The sequence below is a fragment of the Cryptosporidium andersoni genome (genome assembly GCF_001865355.1).
Source record: "Cryptosporidium andersoni isolate 30847 chromosome Unknown contig_2, whole genome shotgun sequence".
Lineage (NCBI taxonomy): Eukaryota > Apicomplexa > Conoidasida > Eucoccidiorida > Cryptosporidiidae > Cryptosporidium > Cryptosporidium andersoni.
The window spans coordinates 235,195-254,483 of record NW_027122843.1 but is presented as its reverse complement, the minus strand read 5'-3'; the positions used below and the strand labels follow the sequence as shown (position 1 = coordinate 254,483).

Genomic DNA, 19,289 nt, shown 5'->3' with positions numbered 1-19,289 from the left:
TGGATTGACCAAGGTATGGCAGCGGATTTAAAACAACATCTTGAAAAAGTTGGAATGTATGGCATATCTAATGAGCTTGGTATTAGAATACTAAATGATACGATGTGTTACTTACATAATGAAAGTGTAATAGGGTGTCAGGCTCTTAAATGGGATGCATTTATGCGCAGGTACAGTTCTATTCCAACATTCTTTAACGAAATAGATTATAGCTCACATAAAAAGGTCAGTAAGCATATTGATATCCAAAATATGACAGATGAAGAATTAGTCGACTTAATATCTCATATAGCACAGCAGTGTGCAGGCTCTGCTACACTACCAACTCCGGAAACTGTACTATTGGACTTAGGTCTAGATTCTCTGGGAGCTGTAGAATTTAGAAATACAATATTAGATCTTACTGCAGTTAAATTACCTCAAACATTAGTATTTGAAAACCCAACCATTGCAACAATTGCCCATTATGTAAGGCAGAATAATTTTGATGAAAATTCTTCAAAAGATCAGTATACAAATAATTCCCAGCTCCAATCTAATGCATCTAATTCCCATGGAAGTATTGAACAATGGTTATTGAGTTCACTCAAGCAGTCCGAACGTTATTTACTATATCTTGAGTCATTTAACAAACGATATTCTAATTTTACTGAGTTGATAGCTGAAACAGATATTTTTACTGCTTTAGAAGATATTGGAGTGGAGAACCATGAGGATTTCGATCTTCTTTATGTATCTTGGAATGAAATAATTACAATTGAGGAAAACACAAAAAAACCAATAAATGAGGAATCTACTGAAGTAAAAATAGTAGATTTTTATAATCCTTCAGATGATGTAGCAAATGTAGTCTCCAATCTAAACATTAATCTAGAAAATATTGAACCAGCCACTGCTCCTGAGAATATTCAATTAGCTTTATTGACAGGTGTTACAGGATTTGTGGGCAGAATTTTACTGGTTAAATTACTGGAATACATGCCACATCTAAATGTGATTTGTTTAGTACGTTCAAGTTCACCTAAGGCTGGTCTTGAGAGAATTATCACTGCTTGCTCAGAGGCAGAAATTTGGAATCCTAAATTTATTTCTAAAATAATAGTAGAATGTGGTGATTTTGAACAGAACTTCTTAGGTCTTTCTGAAGAAAGGTACAATGAATTATGCAAACAAGTTGATATTGTATATCATATTGGAGGAGATGTAAACTTACTCAGTAACTACAAAAGACTCCGAAAAACGAACTCATTATCAATATCTGGAATTATAGAGTTCTGTTCTAAAGTGAAGATCAAACATTTGCACTTTTCTTCTACTTTAGGACAATTCCCAGCCTTTTTTGCAATGTTTACAAGAGAATTCTCGGATTCCATTGTTTCTGAATTTGATGGACCTAATACTAAAGAAATGAATAGATTATTCCCACCATCTAGACAGGGATATCCTTGGAGCAAATGGGCAGCTGAGCAAATTTTGGAGTTTGCAAGATCAAAGGGACTACCCGTAACTATTTACAGACTTCCAAATACCTATGTAGCATCAGATACCGGTTTTACAAACAAAACAGATTATGCTACATCTCTATTAATAGCATCCATATGTGAAGGAATCTTCCCTATTGGTTCTACAACAGCTCCATTAACTCCAGTAAATACAATTTGTGATATGATTGTTTTGGCATCCTTTAGGAATAATAGAAAGTATTGGAGATACAACTTAATAGATACGAGAATTCTTACTCGCTCAGATATTGAGAATTGGGCTCGTGAACTTGGTTTAGTTTATTATGGAGTTAATATTGATAAATTCTTAACTGCTATAAAGGAACGAGGTCCAGAAAGTCCTATTTTTAAATTTGTACCTTTAATGCAATATTGGCGTCATTATTGGTTTGATAATAAGGAGAGAACAGAACCATTCCCAGTCAACTCTTCAAATATACTTGAAGATATTCCTGAAATTAAGTGGCCATCTCTTAGAGAAACTTTCTGTAATTCATTTTTATATGCAACTAGACATGGATATTTCCCTGCTAAATCTAAAGCTATTAGGTATGAGATAGCAGATTGCATAGATGATGCACTTTTTGAGATGAAAACTGAATTTATTAATGTTGATGAATTTAAAGCAGATAATCATAATGTAATCAGTGCTGCGAAACAAATCCAACATGCTACTAAAAAGTGTGATTTAACATTTTTTGGAAAATATTCTAGCTATTTGTTAATTAAGCAGTCTTTAATAAATCAATATATTTTACACAAGATGAAGATTCCTCAAAATACCCCTCAATGTATATTTGTCACTGGACTTTCATATGATGTTAACAAGAATGTAAGAAATCATATTAAACGTATTCTTGGACGTGTTTCTGAACTTAAATTTGTTGATATTGTTTGCCCCTATAATCCAAACTCCTTTAGTAAAAAATTCATGATCAATAGAATGAAGATGTCTCAAATTTGTTGCCTTCTAAATCTAGACGAAGTTCAATTAGATGAACAATCTGTAGTGCAAGATGATGCATTAATCTTAGAAATATTGCTTATGTCCCCATTTAGTACTCCTTTAATATATGGTGAATATTTACAGGATTATCAAACTCAGCTATTACAGCCATCCAAACTTCAGGAGGTCTACTCAAGTTACAAGTATTATATTAGTAAAATTGCAGCTAAATATAATTATAATGACCCTCTTATCTTAAGTTCTCCATTCCATCTTGGATGTATTAATGAAATCCTTAACATATTTGAAAATTGCAAGATAGTCGTAGTCTTAAATAAACAAGATTATGAACATCAAGAAAATTACAATACAGAATCTAACAATAGAAGCCTGATAACAAAACAATGGGAAACTGAAATTCATACAAAGGCCAAAAAGTACTTTGGGAAATCCAATTCTATTACTTCAAAAAAAATAAATGATACATTCAATTTAATTTTAAACAGAGAACAGGATAAATCTATTCAATCAAAAGATAGAGTTTTAGTTTTATCTAACGAGGATATGCAAAATGATCTTAAATTAGAATCAACTTTACTCTCTTTTTGTGAAGGGATAATAAGTTAATTATCTATATCTATACTGAATAAAGATAATCATATACAAATTAATTTTAATAAAAAAAAAAGGAAATATTTCTTTAATATTAATAATGATGAAACCAAATATAATATTATACAAACTAAGAAGTAAACAAAAGTATATTTTATATTAAAACTCAATAATGTTTAACTTTTTTTTTTTTTTTTGCCCAAGTCAATTAGATTTTTAATTTAACTGAAAAAATAGAACTAAATTATTTTAAAATAATAAAATCAAATAAACACAAAAATTAGGAAATAAAGAAGTAGGATAAACTAAGTAATCTTAAATATATTTTTAATAAAAGTAAATTTATTAAAATATTAAATTCTCTTAATTCAAGATACATATTACACAAGATTATTTTCTATTAAATCTATGAAATTACACTTTAATATCTTTCTAAAATAGTTTCGAGAAAATAAATTTAAACCTGAATAGTAGTCAATTCTCAATGCTTAAAAAGCAATTTTGAAGCTGCTAGATTTGCATTTCCATTACATTCTTGTAAGGCTACTTTTGATTCTTCTTCACTGAATCCAAGTGACATAAGTTGTTGAAGTTTCTCATCTTCTAATGGACTATTTATTTCTTGAATATTTGTCTGTAGCCTATTTCTAGAAAATATATCTATATCTTTAGTTTCAGATTCAGAAAGAAATGGAACTTGCTCACTTCCAATAGATAATATTCCCTTCTTCAAATCTATACAACACTGATGACGTCTTAAAAGATCTAAACCAAATAAAAAATCTATTCCACCTTCTAAAATTGTAAAAGATGCAGAAAAGAAAGCCTGACCTACTTTCATCTGAGCCATATGAATTTTACCAAGTATTTTGCTTGTTCCAACACCATGAGCAATACCTTGAAATCTATTATCTATTAAACGAACTAGATTACACTTTTCAGCACATTTTTTTGACATAATAGTAGTTTGTGCACCACTGTCTACAAAAGCTTTAATTAATATCCCATTAACTTCAATATTAACATAGAGCATATGAACTTGAGCAAAACTCTCTGGTAAATGTTCTTGGGCCATTTCTAAGGTTTCATTAACATTCCTCATTCTTACTTCTTCCTCAATTAGTCTTTGAAATTCTGGGCTTAGAGGATCTAAAGGAGTATTTATAATTGAAGAATTAGAATTCAATGGTTGAACCCGTTTCTGAAATTCATTCTGTAATAGTATGAGAAATCTTTCAGTATTATTAGTTTCTATAGCACTTTGAAATTCAGGATTGGCATTAATTAGAGTACGAGCAATTGATTCATCTAATCTAGCACGATCTAATAAATTTGAAGCGAGAGTCTCATGAGAAACTTGACTTGTATTATTTTGAGTTTCTCCCAAAAATTCTCCAGTTGAATTTACAACAAGAATATCGCCACTCTCTATTGAGTAATTTTCCAAAGTATATTGTTCATTTGTCAGATTTTTGCCATTATAAATTATTTGTAAAGAGGAAGCTGATATTTTAAGTTCACAAGCCACTAAAGATTTTAATATTCCTATAGTTGTATCACTAGATAAATCAAGGGATACAATAGCCCCTGATGTATTATTAAGTATATTTATGAGCATATTGAGTAAATTAGAATTACTGAAATCTATTCAAAAGATTTCCAAACTTAATTTAGCGCTAATAAAGCTAATATAATAGTATAATTTGTAACATTCCCAATTATAAGTTAAATTAAAAAGTTAAATTTCCATTGAATATTTTAATTTTTTATTAAAATATATCAACTTACTAGACCAAACTGTTGACTAATATTATTTATTTTAAATGTCTAGAAGTTACTGAATATTTATCTAGCTAATTATCTAATAATTTCGAACCATTCTTATTTATACATTCAAAATTCTAAAATTAAAAAGAAAAAAGAAAATTACATATTTAAGGATAAAGATACACTCAAAAGTTAAAAGAAAAAAAAAGTCTAATTTTAACTTCAACTCTTCATAGTAAATATTCTAAAGTTATCTATTCAATTTCCTTAAAGTTATAGGTCAGGAATTTTAATAAAAATAATTAAATCTGTTCATTCAGCACAAGTTAACTCATCCAAATATTTATCTACTCTCTCTTCAACTTCTCTAGTTACTGAATTAGATACAATTGAAAATTGTGAATTAGAGCTAGGCCCAATTAAAGCCAATTCTAGTTCTACATTCAAATTGCTACCTTCATCACGGGATTGTTTAATAATCTTTGCACATTCATACATTGCTTCATTCTCATCTAAGTTACTATCAATAAGTTTCTCTAAATCATTACGAGCTATTTGACGTCCCTTTCCTATTGCCATAGCCTTATATTTATAGCATGAACCAGATGGAGAAACACAATATAATTCTGTCCCATGATTAGGATCAATACCCCCTATTAAAATAGAGCAACCAAAAGGTCTTACAGATCCATATAGTGTAAATGCATGCATATACATTGCTATACGTTCAGCTAATACCTTTATAGGGATTGTTTCACCATAAAATTTTTGATAATTTGCAGCTTCTGAACGACCAATATTTACAATACGATGAGAATCTGTAACAAAACCCGCAATGCAGCAGCCAATACTACGACCTAAAGAGAATACACGTCTATTAGTTCCAGAGACTGCCATTTTATTAACTACATATTTATCAACAGCAAAAAGAATACCAGAGTTAAAAATAAGGGCTATAGCTGTACCACTATTATCAACAGCTTTATTAGCATATTCTACTTGGAATACTCGTCCATCTGGAGAAAAAGTTGAAACTGACACATCATAACCTGCCCCTGTACTTGCCATTTTCCAAATAATAAAGTGTTGAAAATTTAAACTTAGATTTTTAGAGTAGACAGAAGAAGAAAGTCAAAAATAATTTGGAGACCCCACAGAAGTTAAAAATTGCAATTAGCTAAGTATTACTCCAGAATTTGGCGCTTGCTATTATATGTTACTCTATTCTTATTGAAGAGATTATCCACACTTTTTTTTTTCTTCTGGATTCATCAGAAGGTTTATATTTCATATATATCAATTTGCATAAACAAACATTTCCTATATATAATAAATATCCCTTGTAAGATTTAATAAATAACTTTTGTATTCTTACTTTATTCAAGTTAGAATTTTTTCTTTAATTAATAAACAAAAAATTTAACTTTTTAAAACTTCCCCGTTGTACTTCATTAATATTTATAGTACTACATAGTCAATTTATTTATAAGAAACAATAATATAGGAAATTCCCTTTAAATGGAACCTTTCATAAAATCTCTACTTTGGCGGTAAATCAGTTTATAAAAATATTTTGGAAATCATTATCTTAAAAAATAAAAATCACAAAATAATTTCTAATTATATATATATATATATATATATATATATATATATATATATTCTATATCCCTATCCTCTTTAATGTTAAATATTCATAATTTTATACAATAAACTAGTTAAAAAAAATTAGGTTTGTGGGGTTTAAAATTACATACTAGTGTTTACTATCCCTCTTTTCCCCACATTCTCTAATATTTATTATAGAAAATCACTTCCTATGTTATACATTTTTAATTATTTTAAAAATGGCAGAGTAAGTTATATAACTACTTTTTCTTTATTTAGACCTTATTAATAATATTAACATGTATGATATCTTTTAAAGGGTCTAAATAGAATGTATACTTAATCAAAGTGTCTATTTAAACTTCCTTTTTTTAGTCCTTATATGCCAATTCGTGAAGTTAATGTTAATAGACAGATTATAACCTTAAAAGGGAGAGTAATAGAAAAAAGTAGGACATTACAAACTTTAAAGAATGATCTAAAATTCTTCCACATAGATCTCATTGATAGAGATGGAGATACTATAAAAGTGAAATTTTGGCGTAATAAAGCTGAAGAATATTATAATAAGATTGAACAAGGAGATGTTTATATTTTTAAATGTACGGGAAGTGATGTAGCTGTTTCTAATGCTAGATTTAATAACACTTCTAATCCATATGAGATAAACTTCTCTGAACGCTGTAAGATAACTAAAGTTGAGCATGATGAAACAATTAGTAAAGATCCTCAATACAGATTTCTATCTATTAAAGATATTCGTAATATGAATACACCATGTACTGTAGATATTATTGGTATAATTAAAAGCTTTTCACCACTTTCTAAGGTTATTTCTAGAAGAAATAATGAAGAAATTCCAAGACGTAATATAGTAATTGTAGATAATTCTGAATATCAATTAAATGTAACATTATGGGGTGATCTGGCTTCAATTGATGATGAAATATTATCAGATAATCCTGTAGTAGCATTCAAAAATCTTCAGATCCGTGATTTCCAAGGTAAACAAGGTTCAACAATAAATGGTCGTAGTATGATAGATTTTAAACTTAAAAATGATCGTATGAATAAGGTTAAATCATGGTTTATAGAATATGGTCAAACTACTAAATTCCAATCTATTAATACAACAGCAATTCAATCTAATAATTTTCCGATAGACAAGTTAACTTTAGAAAAGTCTTTAAAAGAAGTAAGAATTTTAATGGATGAGAATTCCTATTCCTCTAATCAGACGTATTCTGTTTTAGCTAGAATATCAAGAATTGGTTTTCCTAATTCAATTGGTCAAAATATATCTGAAAAGAAACCTTCATTAACATATGATGCATGTCCGAAATGTAAGAAAAAAGTTTTAAATAATTCTTATTGTGAAAAATGTGATGAGTCTGTTATTGCGGATACAAAGTATATGTTTCCAGTGACTATTGAAGATTATACAAGTTCTTTATCGGTTAGGTGTTTTCATAATATAGGATCAATTGTTTTATCTGGTTTAGAATCATCAGAATGTAAACAAATGGAATTACGAAATGATGTTAAATTAAATTTTCTTTTAGGTTTCAAATATCTATGGCAATATTTAAATCTTCGTATTACTTTAAGAATGGAAGAATATAATAATCAAAAAAAGACTCAGGCTATAATACAATCTGCTGAAATTATAGACTTTGATTTAATTACAAATAAAATGCTTATGAATCTTAAAAATAAGCTTGGAATATCTATTAAGCGTGATTCACCTTTTGAATATTTAGATCATAATGTAACTAAGAAACCATTCCACAGTTTAAGTGAAATATTCTAATTTTATTATTTTATATAGTAATATTTGTTGCCTAGTTTATTGATATTCCTAATTTTTTTTTTATAATATGTTAAAATAATGATTAATTCTTATATATATATATTTAAGTATTTATTAGAGCCTTATTTATCTATATGTGGGCTATTTATATAAATATTGGGCGCAATTATTACTGTTATCAATGTGGTGGAAAATTTAGTATTATATTTAAACTGACAATATTTTCTAACTATTTAATTGAAAAAAAAGATGTCAATTTCTAAGAGAATACAAAAAGAAACTTTAAATTTAGCTAGTGATCCCCCTCCAGGTATAAATGCACAACCTGATCCTCAAAATTACAGATATTTTAAAATTTTGATGTCTGGACCTGAAGGAACACCATATGAAGGTGGTTATTATAAATTGGAATTATTTTTACCAGAACAATACCCAATGGAACCTCCTAAAGTTAGATTTTTAACAAAAATATATCATCCTAATATTGATAAACTTGGAAGGATTTGTTTAGATATTCTTAAAGATAAATGGAGTCCTGCTTTACAAATAAGAACAGTTTTATTAAGTATTCAAGCTTTATTAAGTTCTCCTGAACCAGATGATCCTTTAGATACAACTGTAGCTGACCATTTTAAAAATAATCCTACTGAAGCAGAAAATACAGCAAGACAATGGAATTCAACTTATGCAAAGTCCTCAGTTTAATCTTATTAAATCATATTAATATTTAAAACAAGATTATTTTATTTATAATATTATTTTCTTGTTTTAAATATATAAAAGTAGGATCTTTATTATTAAGAATTAAAGTAGGAAGATATTAATCAATTTCTAAATTCTAAAAACTTTGAAAAATGGTTACTCCCATTTAACTGACATTTCTATTGAATGAGTAGAAAATTGCATATTTATATAAGAACTTCTGAAGTATTACCTTATTGAAAATTTATTATATATAGTAAAGTATCTAGATTTATGATCTTTTTATTATAATATAGTAATAAATTTCATCAATATTTTACAATATTTAAGTTAGATCACTTGTTTTTTTTTTTTTATAGATAAAATATTCAATATATATTTAATGTAGTAAATATTAAGTTATGTTTAGTTTATTTCATATTTTGCAATTATTTGACATAGGTATTATGACATTAATTGAATATATATTTAATTTCCTTTTCTTTTAAAAGAAATTATTATAATATAAAGTATTTTTTTTTTTTTTTGTTCTTTGTTCTTTTTCTTATATTCATACTTATTAAAATGTAATAATCTATTTATTATATATAAAAAAAAAGACATGAAATATCTTAAGAATTTCCTATATAATTCTATAATATAAAATGTTTTTTTATAATTTCTTTTTCTGTTCTTTAAGTAATTCACGTAATTTTCCAACTAAATGAGATTCTCTTTGAGCTCTATTTTCCTCATTTCTTAGAATCATAGCTCTTCTCTCTTCAGCAGAATATACTTGAGATTCCTTTCTTATTCTAACTGCATTCATTCGTTTATGTAAATCACCACTCATAACATAACCTAATTTCTCAAATTCCTCAATCTCCTCAGCAGTATATCCAATTTCTCCTCTTCTTGGAATACGTTTACCAGATTGTACATATTGAGCCATAGCCTTACCTTCTCCTGCTAATAATGCTGAACCATAATTAACATTTTTATTTGATACAATTAGATTCATTTCATCAGGTTGAGGTCCAAATTCAATATCCTGCTTAGATATATCTAAATCACTTATATTATTACTATCAGTGTTTAATAAGTTATTATCTAACTTATTATCAATATCACTTTCACTTATATTAATTGAATTGTCCTTTTTAGTTGTATCTACTTCTTGAATATCTTTATAATATTCTGGTATAAATTCTCGTTCAAATGAAGGACTTCTTACTGCTTTGACATCAAATTTAGTATATTTATCTTTAGATTCTATAAAATAATGTTCCGTACCGGAATTCATTCCAAAATTCCATATTATTGAAGGATCTAATGGTGTTTCCTTTCTAATATTAGTTCTATACTGTAACCATTTAACAAGAGTATCCCAATCTTTTGAAATTTCTGATATCTTAATATGATTATATTTGTTTAAATCTTTACATATCACTTCAGAATTAGTAATAATAGAATTATCTGGTTTTCTCATATGTATTAAACCTAATTTTTGCTTTATAATTAGTTTCTTAAGCGGTTATGATAATAAACCTCAAAATCACGCCCATATTATTAAACATATTGAATAATCAAAATATTTAAAATGGAGAGTAAATATGATTTAACTCATTGCACAACATATCCCAATAATTCATTAATAAGTGGGTTTGCTCCTATTGATTTAGGAACTAATCAAGGATCTTTACCTCAAAAAGTACAAGAAAAAGTAAGTTAAATTATATTTATGATTAATATATTAATCATAAATATTAAATAAAATTAAACTACCTTATAATTTCTTTTATTTTAGGGATTTGTGAAACAACAAGAAATGAGACTGCAAATGAATTCTATTGTTTATGGATATCATTCTAGTTTAAGAGCTAGGATGGAGCAAGATATTGTTTCTAAAACTCAACGTCATCCAGGTCTACCAAGTTCCCATTTAAGCTTAGACTTAGTAATGGGATGTGATGATTCTTTAGATATTTGTGATTATTTAAATATTGAGTCACCTTTAGATCCCCTTGGTAAAATGTCAATAAATAGTGCGTTAGAGGCTAGATTTGGCGTATAGAGTTGATAATAATTATTTTCTTTCATTAAATACAATACATAAAAAGAAATGATTAAGTAAACTCTTCTTTTTTAGTAACTCTCAAATTTAGTTATCTTAGTGTTATATAATTTAATAATAAAATAACATTATTAATATGTATATTATAATTATAAATCTCATCTTGTTTTCTTAATTAAAAGTAATTCCATAATTAACATCCTTAGTAACTAATAGGTCTAAGATAAAATTTCAAGATTCTACTAATATTTAGAAGATGGATTTACTTAATACATATCTAATGGAAACTATTCAGCTTCTTCTCTTTGCTTTCTAAGACGAGAAATTGTAGATCTAGCTGTAATAGCAGCCGCAGTACTTAATTGCCAAGCACCTCCTGCTAAAATCTTCTTACATCCTCTACATTCCCATATACCACAAGCTGTGCGCTTTGTAGTAGTTTTACCACAAAATGGACAACCATAAGTCTCACGTTGTAATAATTCCGTCTTTTTTACTTGTTTACGTAGGGAAGCACCATACCTAGTACCAAATTTACCAGTAATTCCGACCTAAAATTTATTTAAAAGTCAATAATGTCTCCAATTGAAGTCAATATATTATATTGGTGTATTAACTCATCAATATTAATACAAATACACGGTATAATTTATCTTATAAACTTACCTTCTTTGTTCTCTTACCCATATTTTAATAGATAAAATGTGATATAATTATAATTTATTTCAATAAATATTCGTTATACGAGACAATTCAATACGCGCGCTGTCTCGACTTTTTATAGCGGTAAATATTTTATGATTTTTTGTCTACAATATCAATAGATTAATTATTATATTGCACCCCCTAAAAAAAATTTTTACAACTGAAGATATCTTGATATTATAATAATTTTTTCTTTTTATTTTATAAATTATAAGATATATAATAAGTCGTTTATAGGTTATTTTTAATAATTAATGTGATGTTAGGTAGATATATAAATTCTTATATTAAAGATATTAATCCTAATATAAACCTACATAATTACTTTCTTTTTGATTAATTAACAAGTAGAAATTTAATATAAATTATTGTCTAAATTTGAAATTTATATAATTAGCTACTGAGAATAATTTATTCACTTTATATTTAGTTAAATATTACGATATATTATTGAAATAATAATATAAATAACTTTATTGTAAATAAAAAGGAGCCTCCATTGTCTTTCAGAGATCTAATTTATATAGTAAATAACTCTATACATTTAGATATTATTGTCTAGACTAATATTATAAATAATGCAATTATGATTTTCCTCATTAAATAATCATATAAATATAAAATATAATCCAATCTTTTTTTTTAGATTCACGTAATATACTTTAACTTACTTAAAATTAAAGTGAATACATTATTAAATACTAAATAAAGAATATAAATACTCTTTAAGTTTCATAATATTATTAATCAATAATTATCACGAAATTGTAAAATTATACTTTTTTAGTATTTAGATAAATTTGTTAGACAAGTATTGCAGTTACCGCCTAATTTTACACACGTGCGTGTCGCATGCTACAATATGTTTTGCTTTAGTATTCTTATACACTTAGATTAAGTTGTAATTAAATTCTATACTTGAGTTATTTAAAAAAAAAAAAAAATTACAAAGATGAATGAGCTAGGGGATCACAATATTGAGAAAAGAGATATAGATAATAGAACTGGAAATCAAGAAGTTGAGGAAGAAAAGATATCTCAAGAGGATCATATAGAAAATCCAAATACAATTTCAGTTGATAATAATGCAGCAATAGAACTACTAAATGTAAATCTACAAGATATGTTTGCAAACTCTTTTATTGGTGCCAATGTCGTTAATGCAACCCGTATGCAAGAGACTATTGGTGAATCGTGGCCTTTTGATCAATATCAAGCAACTGGATTATTACCTGTAGATTATGCTTATTGGTTAACACCATATAATACATCTATTGGTCCTACTGCATTTGTAATGATGCAATCAACAGCTACATTCCCAGATGGAACACAAATGGATGCTCAACAAGCTAGAGCTCGTAGAAGACGACATGTATTTGGAGTTTGCTGTTAAAAAAAGAAAAAAAAAGTCCAAAATTACTTAATTTTATTAAATATAGGAATATATAGTCTAATAAAACTTTATATTTCACTAAATATTAGATTTTAAATAGATAAGCTATATCCTGTTCTGTAGTTAGGAAATTTGATTTAGAAAAAAGAAATTTTACATCAGGAATCATTTCAATATTATTTACAAAGATATATTTTTGACTTCTATATATTTTAATTAAATCTTCTGAAATAATTAGACCTGTTGGTTTGATATATTCTATTAGTGTATCTTCATTTTGAAAAGAAAGAAGAGTTTTTAAAGATGATAATGTAACTTTAAGCCCTTTCCCATTACTATTAGCTGTAGTAAATATATCTAAATATAAATTTCGGAGATATGTTATTGAGGAAATAATAGCACACTTCCCAAAAAAAGGAAGTTTAGTGATAAGATGTAAGACACGTGTAATATTACCATCTAAAACTTCTTTAGCAATATTTAGAGTAATACTACAAATTGGATGAGATATTAATTCATGTTTCACATGAAAATATAAATAATCCAATATATTTAAAAGTTTTCGACGATTATTTAATGAAATTAATACAACATAAGATATTATTTCAGATGAAAGTTCATATAATTGAGGATCTTGTTTATAACAAGTATATTTATTAACTTTTAAATATATTTGTAATGCTTGCATTAAGCATAGTCCCAAAAGAAAACGATTCCAACTGAAGCTTAATAAATATATTATTTTATTGCAAGCAAGATATTCAGTTAAAAGATGAAATCTTATAGATTGTACAAGGATTTTAAGAAATTCTATAGAAATACAATGTTGAACTATAGCATCTTGACGAATTGCTCTTAATCGATTATTTATAAATTCAAATATTTGAGATTTCATGTCATTAGAACCTTTAATTATAACTTTGGGAAATAATTGAATGAGTAGATAATTAGAGACAGATTTTAGAGTGTCAATATCTCTAATATTATTTAGATTAATTGTTGATGTAGATAATCTGATATATTCCTAAATAATAGATGATAATCTGATTTTTAAAATAAATAAATAAGAATATTTAAAATTTACCTTAATTATAAAGATTATTTCTCCTGGAAAATTATCCTTTTGTTCAAATATACTTAACCTTTTAAGATATATTCTATTTTTTTCTTCTTCTAAAGGGCAGAATTTCGTACATCTTCCAATATATTTCATATTTAGAGACTTATTAAAGTGTAAATTAGAGATATTAGTAATAAATACAGTAATTGTACTTTGATTATCACACTTTATGTTAATTGCGCCCTAAATTATTCCCAAACTAATAAATTAATAATAGAAAAAAAGAATGAAATGAGTTATATTTTTGTAAAGTTACATGTAAGTTTATATACAATACTAATGATATTTTAATTTATATTTTATTTTATCTTTTTCTCGTTTTTGGTTAAATAGATTAATTCATGCCTTTCAATTTTTTCAACAGTTGCAAAACTTCGTAATACAAAAGCTCCAACAAAATTATCAAGTATAAATAGATTTGTTAAAAAAGACTTTTTAACAGCCTTAGATGATTCACAAACTGTTGTTGACTGTTTATATTCAGAAGTTCCTAATGGATTTAGAATCAATAAACAAATTCGAGTGAATAATAAAATTGATTATAATTTGGCATGCTTAATATATAACTTTAACTCTACATACTTTACTTAAAATAAAAATACTAAAATATTCAATAAATATAATCTTTGATATATATAAACTTCAAAATTACCTTAAAATCTATTAGTTAATATAAACTTTTAAAATTATCTATATATGATTCAAGTGTTATTGTAATTTGATAATATTAATTCAATCATTCCATCTAATTCTTTAAGTATATTATGCTGTTGAATCTCTAATGTAACTTTATGAATTAATCTTTTCACTGCATCTGTAATTTCGGTAATAGATTTCGATATATCTGAATTTAATGGAAATAGTTTTTGCCAATTACTTTCATTTAAAATATGTTGAATTGCTTCAGCAATTATACAATAGTGAGAAGGATTACAACGTCCAATACTTCGTGATAACATTTTGAGTATACTTAGTAACTTATCCTTTGATATATCTTTAAATACAATATGAAGAGCTCCTCTGGATGAAAGAGTTTCTAAAACTGTCAAGACATGTAACCAACTTATATTTAATGCTAAATCTAATGCTTTACCATAAGCATATGCTTTAAGAAGACGATCTAGTTGAGTAATCTTCTTTTTTGGTGCATTAATCTTGATATGTGAAATATCAGGTTTTGAATTTCTCCCTCTTCTAAAATATCTTAAAGTACCAGTACGAATTATACTTTTATTACTATGTCCATATTTATCTTGTTTTTTTAAGTTATTTGATAAAGTTACAGATTTTTGTCTACATATCCAATTTCCATCTTCTAAAGCTATTAAGATATATTTTGCACTTTTTGAAATTGCTACCCCTTGAATTCCACTTAGGAAATGAAAAGAATTCAAAACTTCAAAAGATTTAATATTTAAAAAACTCAAATTACGATCTAAAGAACCAGCAAGAATAATATCTCCATTAATATCTAATGAAGTAACTGTACGACCAAAATTACAAAAATTCATTAATATAGGAGATTGATTTTCTTCTTTATCTTTAATATTCCATAATTTAACAGAGGTACCACCAGCAGAAGCTAAAATTCCTGGAGTTACATATTTTAAACATTCTACAGGAGCTTCATGTTTATATTCTTTTATAGATTCTAATTCAAATTTATCGTCAGACAGTTTATTTAAAGATGAATTTGATATTTTGGTTATACACCATAATCGTATAGTACCATCATAGCTACATGTTGCAAAGGTATCTTTTGGTAAACCTATACTAGAATTATTATTTATTATGTCATTATTATCTAAATTATATTCGTAGTCTATAGAAACTATTGATTTAATAATATCATTATGAATATCCTTAATAATAAGTTTATCTCCTGTTGCAATATCCCATACAATTAATTTACCATTAGTAGTACCACCTATAATCTTAGATTTATCTTTAGAAAAAGTAATAGCTGTTAAAGATTCTCCTTCAAAAATAAGACGTCGAAGAGTTGAGCGTGTCTGTATATCTATAATATCACATTCTCCTCCTTTAGTAGCTACTGCTATAAGTTTACCATCACTTCTAAAAGAAAAACAATTAATCTCATTTCTAAAATTTCCTAAATTAATAGGTTTAACTAATTCATCTTTAATAGAATTAATAGAGAATATCTTTATATGGTAACCTGATGCCACTACTAACTTCTCTTCTTGACAAATTACAAAACCTATACCTGAAATCCTCCAATCTTCTTTCTCTCCATAAATAAATTTATATTTGTTCTCTTTTGAATATTCAGATTCAAAACTGACATTCACAGAATGTACTTCTAATGGTACAAAATCTCCCATTTTTAATAATAATTTATAAATTATACCAGATTCCACGTATCAAAAGCGGTTAAAATATAGGATGACATTTTTATGTGGCGCCTTTGTTAACACACAATGCACACAGTCTAAGATTTAGATTTTCCTTTTTTTTCTTTCTTTACCTAAAAAAAAAAGTAAAAACTAATACCTATAAAAATAATACATATTAAAAAAATAGTATAAAATTGAATATGTAATTTAGTCAATAAAATATTCTATATATAATATATGGAAAATGCAGTTAAACAATCAATCTAAACCTGTATTCAAATTGGATCTAGAAAAATTGAATGAACATCCAAATATAGATTATACATCAAATTGTAAATCAAAAAGTAATGAAATAAATTGGATTGAACGTTTAAAAGAAATTGAAGAAGAAAATATCAGACTAAGAGAGGTCAATGAACAATTATCTCGTACTCTTAGTATGACTACTAGATCTTTATCCTTTAGAGGTAATAGTATGAAACCATCATTACTTCAAAATAATACATTTCAGATTATTCAAACTAATCAATTTAATTCTCTTTCTCTAACATCAAGAGATACAATAACAAATCCACTAGCTAAAAATATTAAAGAAACAATAAATAGAGCATTAGGTGAAAGGACTGAAATAGCTTTATCAGTAAATATATATGGTGAAGAATATTACTTAGGATTAGAACCAACATCAAAATCTAATGCCGCTAGAGTAGTTCTACTTAAAACACCATCTTTTTGGAAAATACATAAGCTACCCCAATTTTGGTTAGGATTATCAAATATTGTTTCTTCAGTTATTAACAAGGGTCTTTTAAAAACACTAAGTTATTGGTCATTTTTACCAAATCCCCCTAATTCTACAGAATATGAAAAAGAATGGGAAGCTATAAATTTAAAATATATAGGACCAAATACAAGATTTAAAGGATATTCTCTAATAGCTAATGATGATGGTTTATTTGTTTGTTTACAAAGTAAAGAGGATTCTTATGAAACTGTATTTTATTCTAATAAATTATATAAACAAAATCTTACTTTATTTAACAATAATATGGATGATTATACTGAATCATTCCTTAATTTACTTCATGCTAGTACTCAACAATATCTAAATCTAGATCCTCGTGGAAATTATCGTCAAGGTATATCAATAAAACTTTCTGACAATAATGAAAATCAACTCTTATTTAAAGAAATAACTACAGATACAGCTTTAGCTACACAACTAATGCAACAATCAACTAATTATACATCTTTAGAATCTGAACTAAGTACCTATAAAGAAATCAATTCTTATAATTTTAATAAAGATAAAGATATTTATACAACTAAAACTACTAGAACTGTAGAACCTTGTTCTTCAATTGGGGAAGTGAAATCAAATTATAATTTAATTTTAGGTTCATCAGTATTATCTAAAAGTAATAATATTGATCATAGGACTCCTAAATCTTTAAGTGATAATAGTCCATATTCTTTATATTCAGAAAATAATTCTATTATGGTTTCAATAGATAATAATTTGCATACAAATGTTTATCCTCAAACAATTAAGGAATCAAGCCCAATATGTTCTCCTAGAATCCGTGCTCATAATGTACTTCCTTCACAACACTCTTTGATATCAGATTATCATGAAGTTCCTCTTACTAGAAGATTGAATATAGTTTATGTCCCATTAACCACTCCAGTACTTGTACATGATTTAGTAGATTCAGAAGATGATTTTGAATCAGTAAGTAGTACAGATAGACGCCAAATTAGTGATGTAGAGCTTGAATATTTTGAATATAGTCATCAATATACTTCTGAGGTTAAAGTTGGTTCATTAAATTAAATCTTAAATTTATACAAAATTAGATAGTAAATTTTTATCCTAATTAAACAATTAAATGAAAATAAAAATAAAAAAATATATATATTAAAAAATTAAATTTGTACATAATTAAAATTTTCTCAATTCTTCAAATATTATATTTTATTATTTAGAATATATTCATCTTATAATCTTCTAATTTAATCATAAATCTTAGATTATATCTATTCAATATAAAATTATCTTCAAATTTTAGTTTATTACTATTATTTATATTTATTGTATATTATCCATATAATTTACATAACCAATTATATAATGATATTAAATCATCTTTTTCTAATTGATCACTATATCTAAAATCTCTTTCAAGTGTATATATTACAAAATTCTTAATATGAAAAACCATCTGCCTTAATGTCTGAATCATGCACATCCGTCTTCCCATAATCTTTAAAAGAAGTATAGCACGAGGAATTTCCAATGATAAAATGGAATCAAGTAGGGTTTTTTGTAAAACAGATATCCTTAGTCTATCAATCTCTTTTACAGAACCTGAAATTCAGCCATAAATAAAATATCAAAATAAATAAAATATAGATGCTAAATTACTAATATAACATTACATGTACTTCTATAATTTAGGCATAATTTCTTTAAATTACTTAAAGGTTCATTATAAATATTTCGATTATATGGTAGATCATTTTCGCTATTTTTTGACATTTTTGTTTACTTTAAGAAATGGCGGAGTTTTTTCTTTTTCGTTTTTTAAAAAAGAAAAATGGTTAATTTTGTATTGGGCGGGTAAAACATGCAAATAATTAATTTTAGGTACTAAAATCTCTTTTTATTCTTAATTTATTGTTAATTATTTAAATAGGATAATATTAGGTAATTA

General features: G+C 26.2%; 14 protein-coding genes across 14 annotated transcripts; 7 read left to right on the top strand and 7 right to left on the bottom strand.

Annotated features, from left to right (window-relative positions):
* Positions 1–54: 54 nt before the first annotated feature.
* On the top strand, positions 55–3,075 carry cand_001310 (type I fatty acid synthase; the record flags this gene model as incomplete). Its single annotated transcript, XM_067210379.1, has 1 exon — positions 55–3,075. The coding sequence occupies one exon, from the start codon at positions 55–57 to the stop codon at positions 3,073–3,075; it is 3,021 nt and encodes a 1,006-aa protein (XP_067068454.1).
* A 466-nt stretch (positions 3,076–3,541) lies between these two features.
* On the bottom strand, positions 3,542–4,678 carry cand_001300 (UBA TS-N domain-containing protein; the record flags this gene model as incomplete). Its single annotated transcript, XM_067210378.1, has 1 exon — positions 3,542–4,678. The coding sequence occupies one exon, from the start codon at positions 4,676–4,678 to the stop codon at positions 3,542–3,544; it is 1,137 nt and encodes a 378-aa protein (XP_067068453.1).
* Positions 4,679–5,139: 461 nt separating this feature from the next.
* cand_001290 (proteasome subunit Alpha type 3) lies at positions 5,140–5,895 on the bottom strand (the record flags this gene model as incomplete). Its single annotated transcript, XM_067210377.1, has 1 exon — positions 5,140–5,895. One exon carries the CDS (start codon positions 5,893–5,895, stop codon positions 5,140–5,142), a length of 756 nt encoding a protein of 251 aa, XP_067068452.1.
* Positions 5,896–6,817: 922 nt separating this feature from the next.
* cand_001280 (OB-fold nucleic acid binding domain-containing protein) lies at positions 6,818–8,245 on the top strand (the record flags this gene model as incomplete). The annotated part of the gene is made up of 1 exon (XM_067210376.1): positions 6,818–8,245. The coding sequence occupies one exon, from the start codon at positions 6,818–6,820 to the stop codon at positions 8,243–8,245; it is 1,428 nt and encodes a 475-aa protein (XP_067068451.1).
* Positions 8,246–8,494: 249 nt separating this feature from the next.
* Positions 8,495–8,950, top strand: cand_001270 (ubiquitin-conjugating enzyme family protein; the record flags this gene model as incomplete). The annotated part of the gene is made up of 1 exon (XM_067210375.1): positions 8,495–8,950. The coding sequence occupies one exon, from the start codon at positions 8,495–8,497 to the stop codon at positions 8,948–8,950; it is 456 nt and encodes a 151-aa protein (XP_067068450.1).
* A 649-nt stretch (positions 8,951–9,599) lies between these two features.
* On the bottom strand, positions 9,600–10,415 carry cand_001260 (uncharacterized protein; the record flags this gene model as incomplete). Its single annotated transcript, XM_067210374.1, has 1 exon — positions 9,600–10,415. The coding sequence occupies one exon, from the start codon at positions 10,413–10,415 to the stop codon at positions 9,600–9,602; it is 816 nt and encodes a 271-aa protein (XP_067068449.1).
* Positions 10,416–10,526: 111 nt separating this feature from the next.
* On the top strand, positions 10,527–11,000 carry cand_001250 (uncharacterized protein; the record flags this gene model as incomplete). Its single annotated transcript, XM_067210373.1, has 2 exons — positions 10,527–10,649; positions 10,734–11,000. The coding sequence occupies 2 exons, from the start codon at positions 10,527–10,529 to the stop codon at positions 10,998–11,000; spliced, it is 390 nt and encodes a 129-aa protein (XP_067068448.1).
* A 287-nt stretch (positions 11,001–11,287) lies between these two features.
* On the bottom strand, positions 11,288–11,687 carry cand_001240 (60s ribosomal protein L37A; the record flags this gene model as incomplete). The annotated part of the gene is made up of 2 exons (XM_067210372.1): positions 11,288–11,551; positions 11,667–11,687. The coding sequence occupies 2 exons, from the start codon at positions 11,685–11,687 to the stop codon at positions 11,288–11,290; spliced, it is 285 nt and encodes a 94-aa protein (XP_067068447.1).
* A 970-nt stretch (positions 11,688–12,657) lies between these two features.
* cand_001230 (uncharacterized protein) lies at positions 12,658–13,098 on the top strand (the record flags this gene model as incomplete). Its single annotated transcript, XM_067210371.1, has 1 exon — positions 12,658–13,098. The coding sequence occupies one exon, from the start codon at positions 12,658–12,660 to the stop codon at positions 13,096–13,098; it is 441 nt and encodes a 146-aa protein (XP_067068446.1).
* Positions 13,099–13,183: 85 nt separating this feature from the next.
* On the bottom strand, positions 13,184–14,311 carry cand_001220 (uncharacterized protein; the record flags this gene model as incomplete). The annotated part of the gene is made up of 2 exons (XM_067210370.1): positions 13,184–14,122; positions 14,183–14,311. 2 exons carry the CDS (start codon positions 14,309–14,311, stop codon positions 13,184–13,186), a joined length of 1,068 nt encoding a protein of 355 aa, XP_067068445.1.
* A 138-nt stretch (positions 14,312–14,449) lies between these two features.
* On the top strand, positions 14,450–14,809 carry cand_001210 (uncharacterized protein; the record flags this gene model as incomplete). The annotated part of the gene is made up of 2 exons (XM_067210369.1): positions 14,450–14,476; positions 14,552–14,809. The coding sequence occupies 2 exons, from the start codon at positions 14,450–14,452 to the stop codon at positions 14,807–14,809; spliced, it is 285 nt and encodes a 94-aa protein (XP_067068444.1).
* A 110-nt stretch (positions 14,810–14,919) lies between these two features.
* cand_001200 (uncharacterized protein) lies at positions 14,920–16,563 on the bottom strand (the record flags this gene model as incomplete). The annotated part of the gene is made up of 1 exon (XM_067210368.1): positions 14,920–16,563. The coding sequence occupies one exon, from the start codon at positions 16,561–16,563 to the stop codon at positions 14,920–14,922; it is 1,644 nt and encodes a 547-aa protein (XP_067068443.1).
* Positions 16,564–16,819: 256 nt separating this feature from the next.
* cand_001190 (uncharacterized protein) lies at positions 16,820–18,409 on the top strand (the record flags this gene model as incomplete). Its single annotated transcript, XM_067210367.1, has 1 exon — positions 16,820–18,409. The coding sequence occupies one exon, from the start codon at positions 16,820–16,822 to the stop codon at positions 18,407–18,409; it is 1,590 nt and encodes a 529-aa protein (XP_067068442.1).
* A 265-nt stretch (positions 18,410–18,674) lies between these two features.
* On the bottom strand, positions 18,675–19,114 carry cand_001180 (uncharacterized protein; the record flags this gene model as incomplete). Its single annotated transcript, XM_067210366.1, has 2 exons — positions 18,675–18,943; positions 19,015–19,114. 2 exons carry the CDS (start codon positions 19,112–19,114, stop codon positions 18,675–18,677), a joined length of 369 nt encoding a protein of 122 aa, XP_067068441.1.
* Between the last annotated feature and the right edge of the window lie 175 nt (positions 19,115–19,289).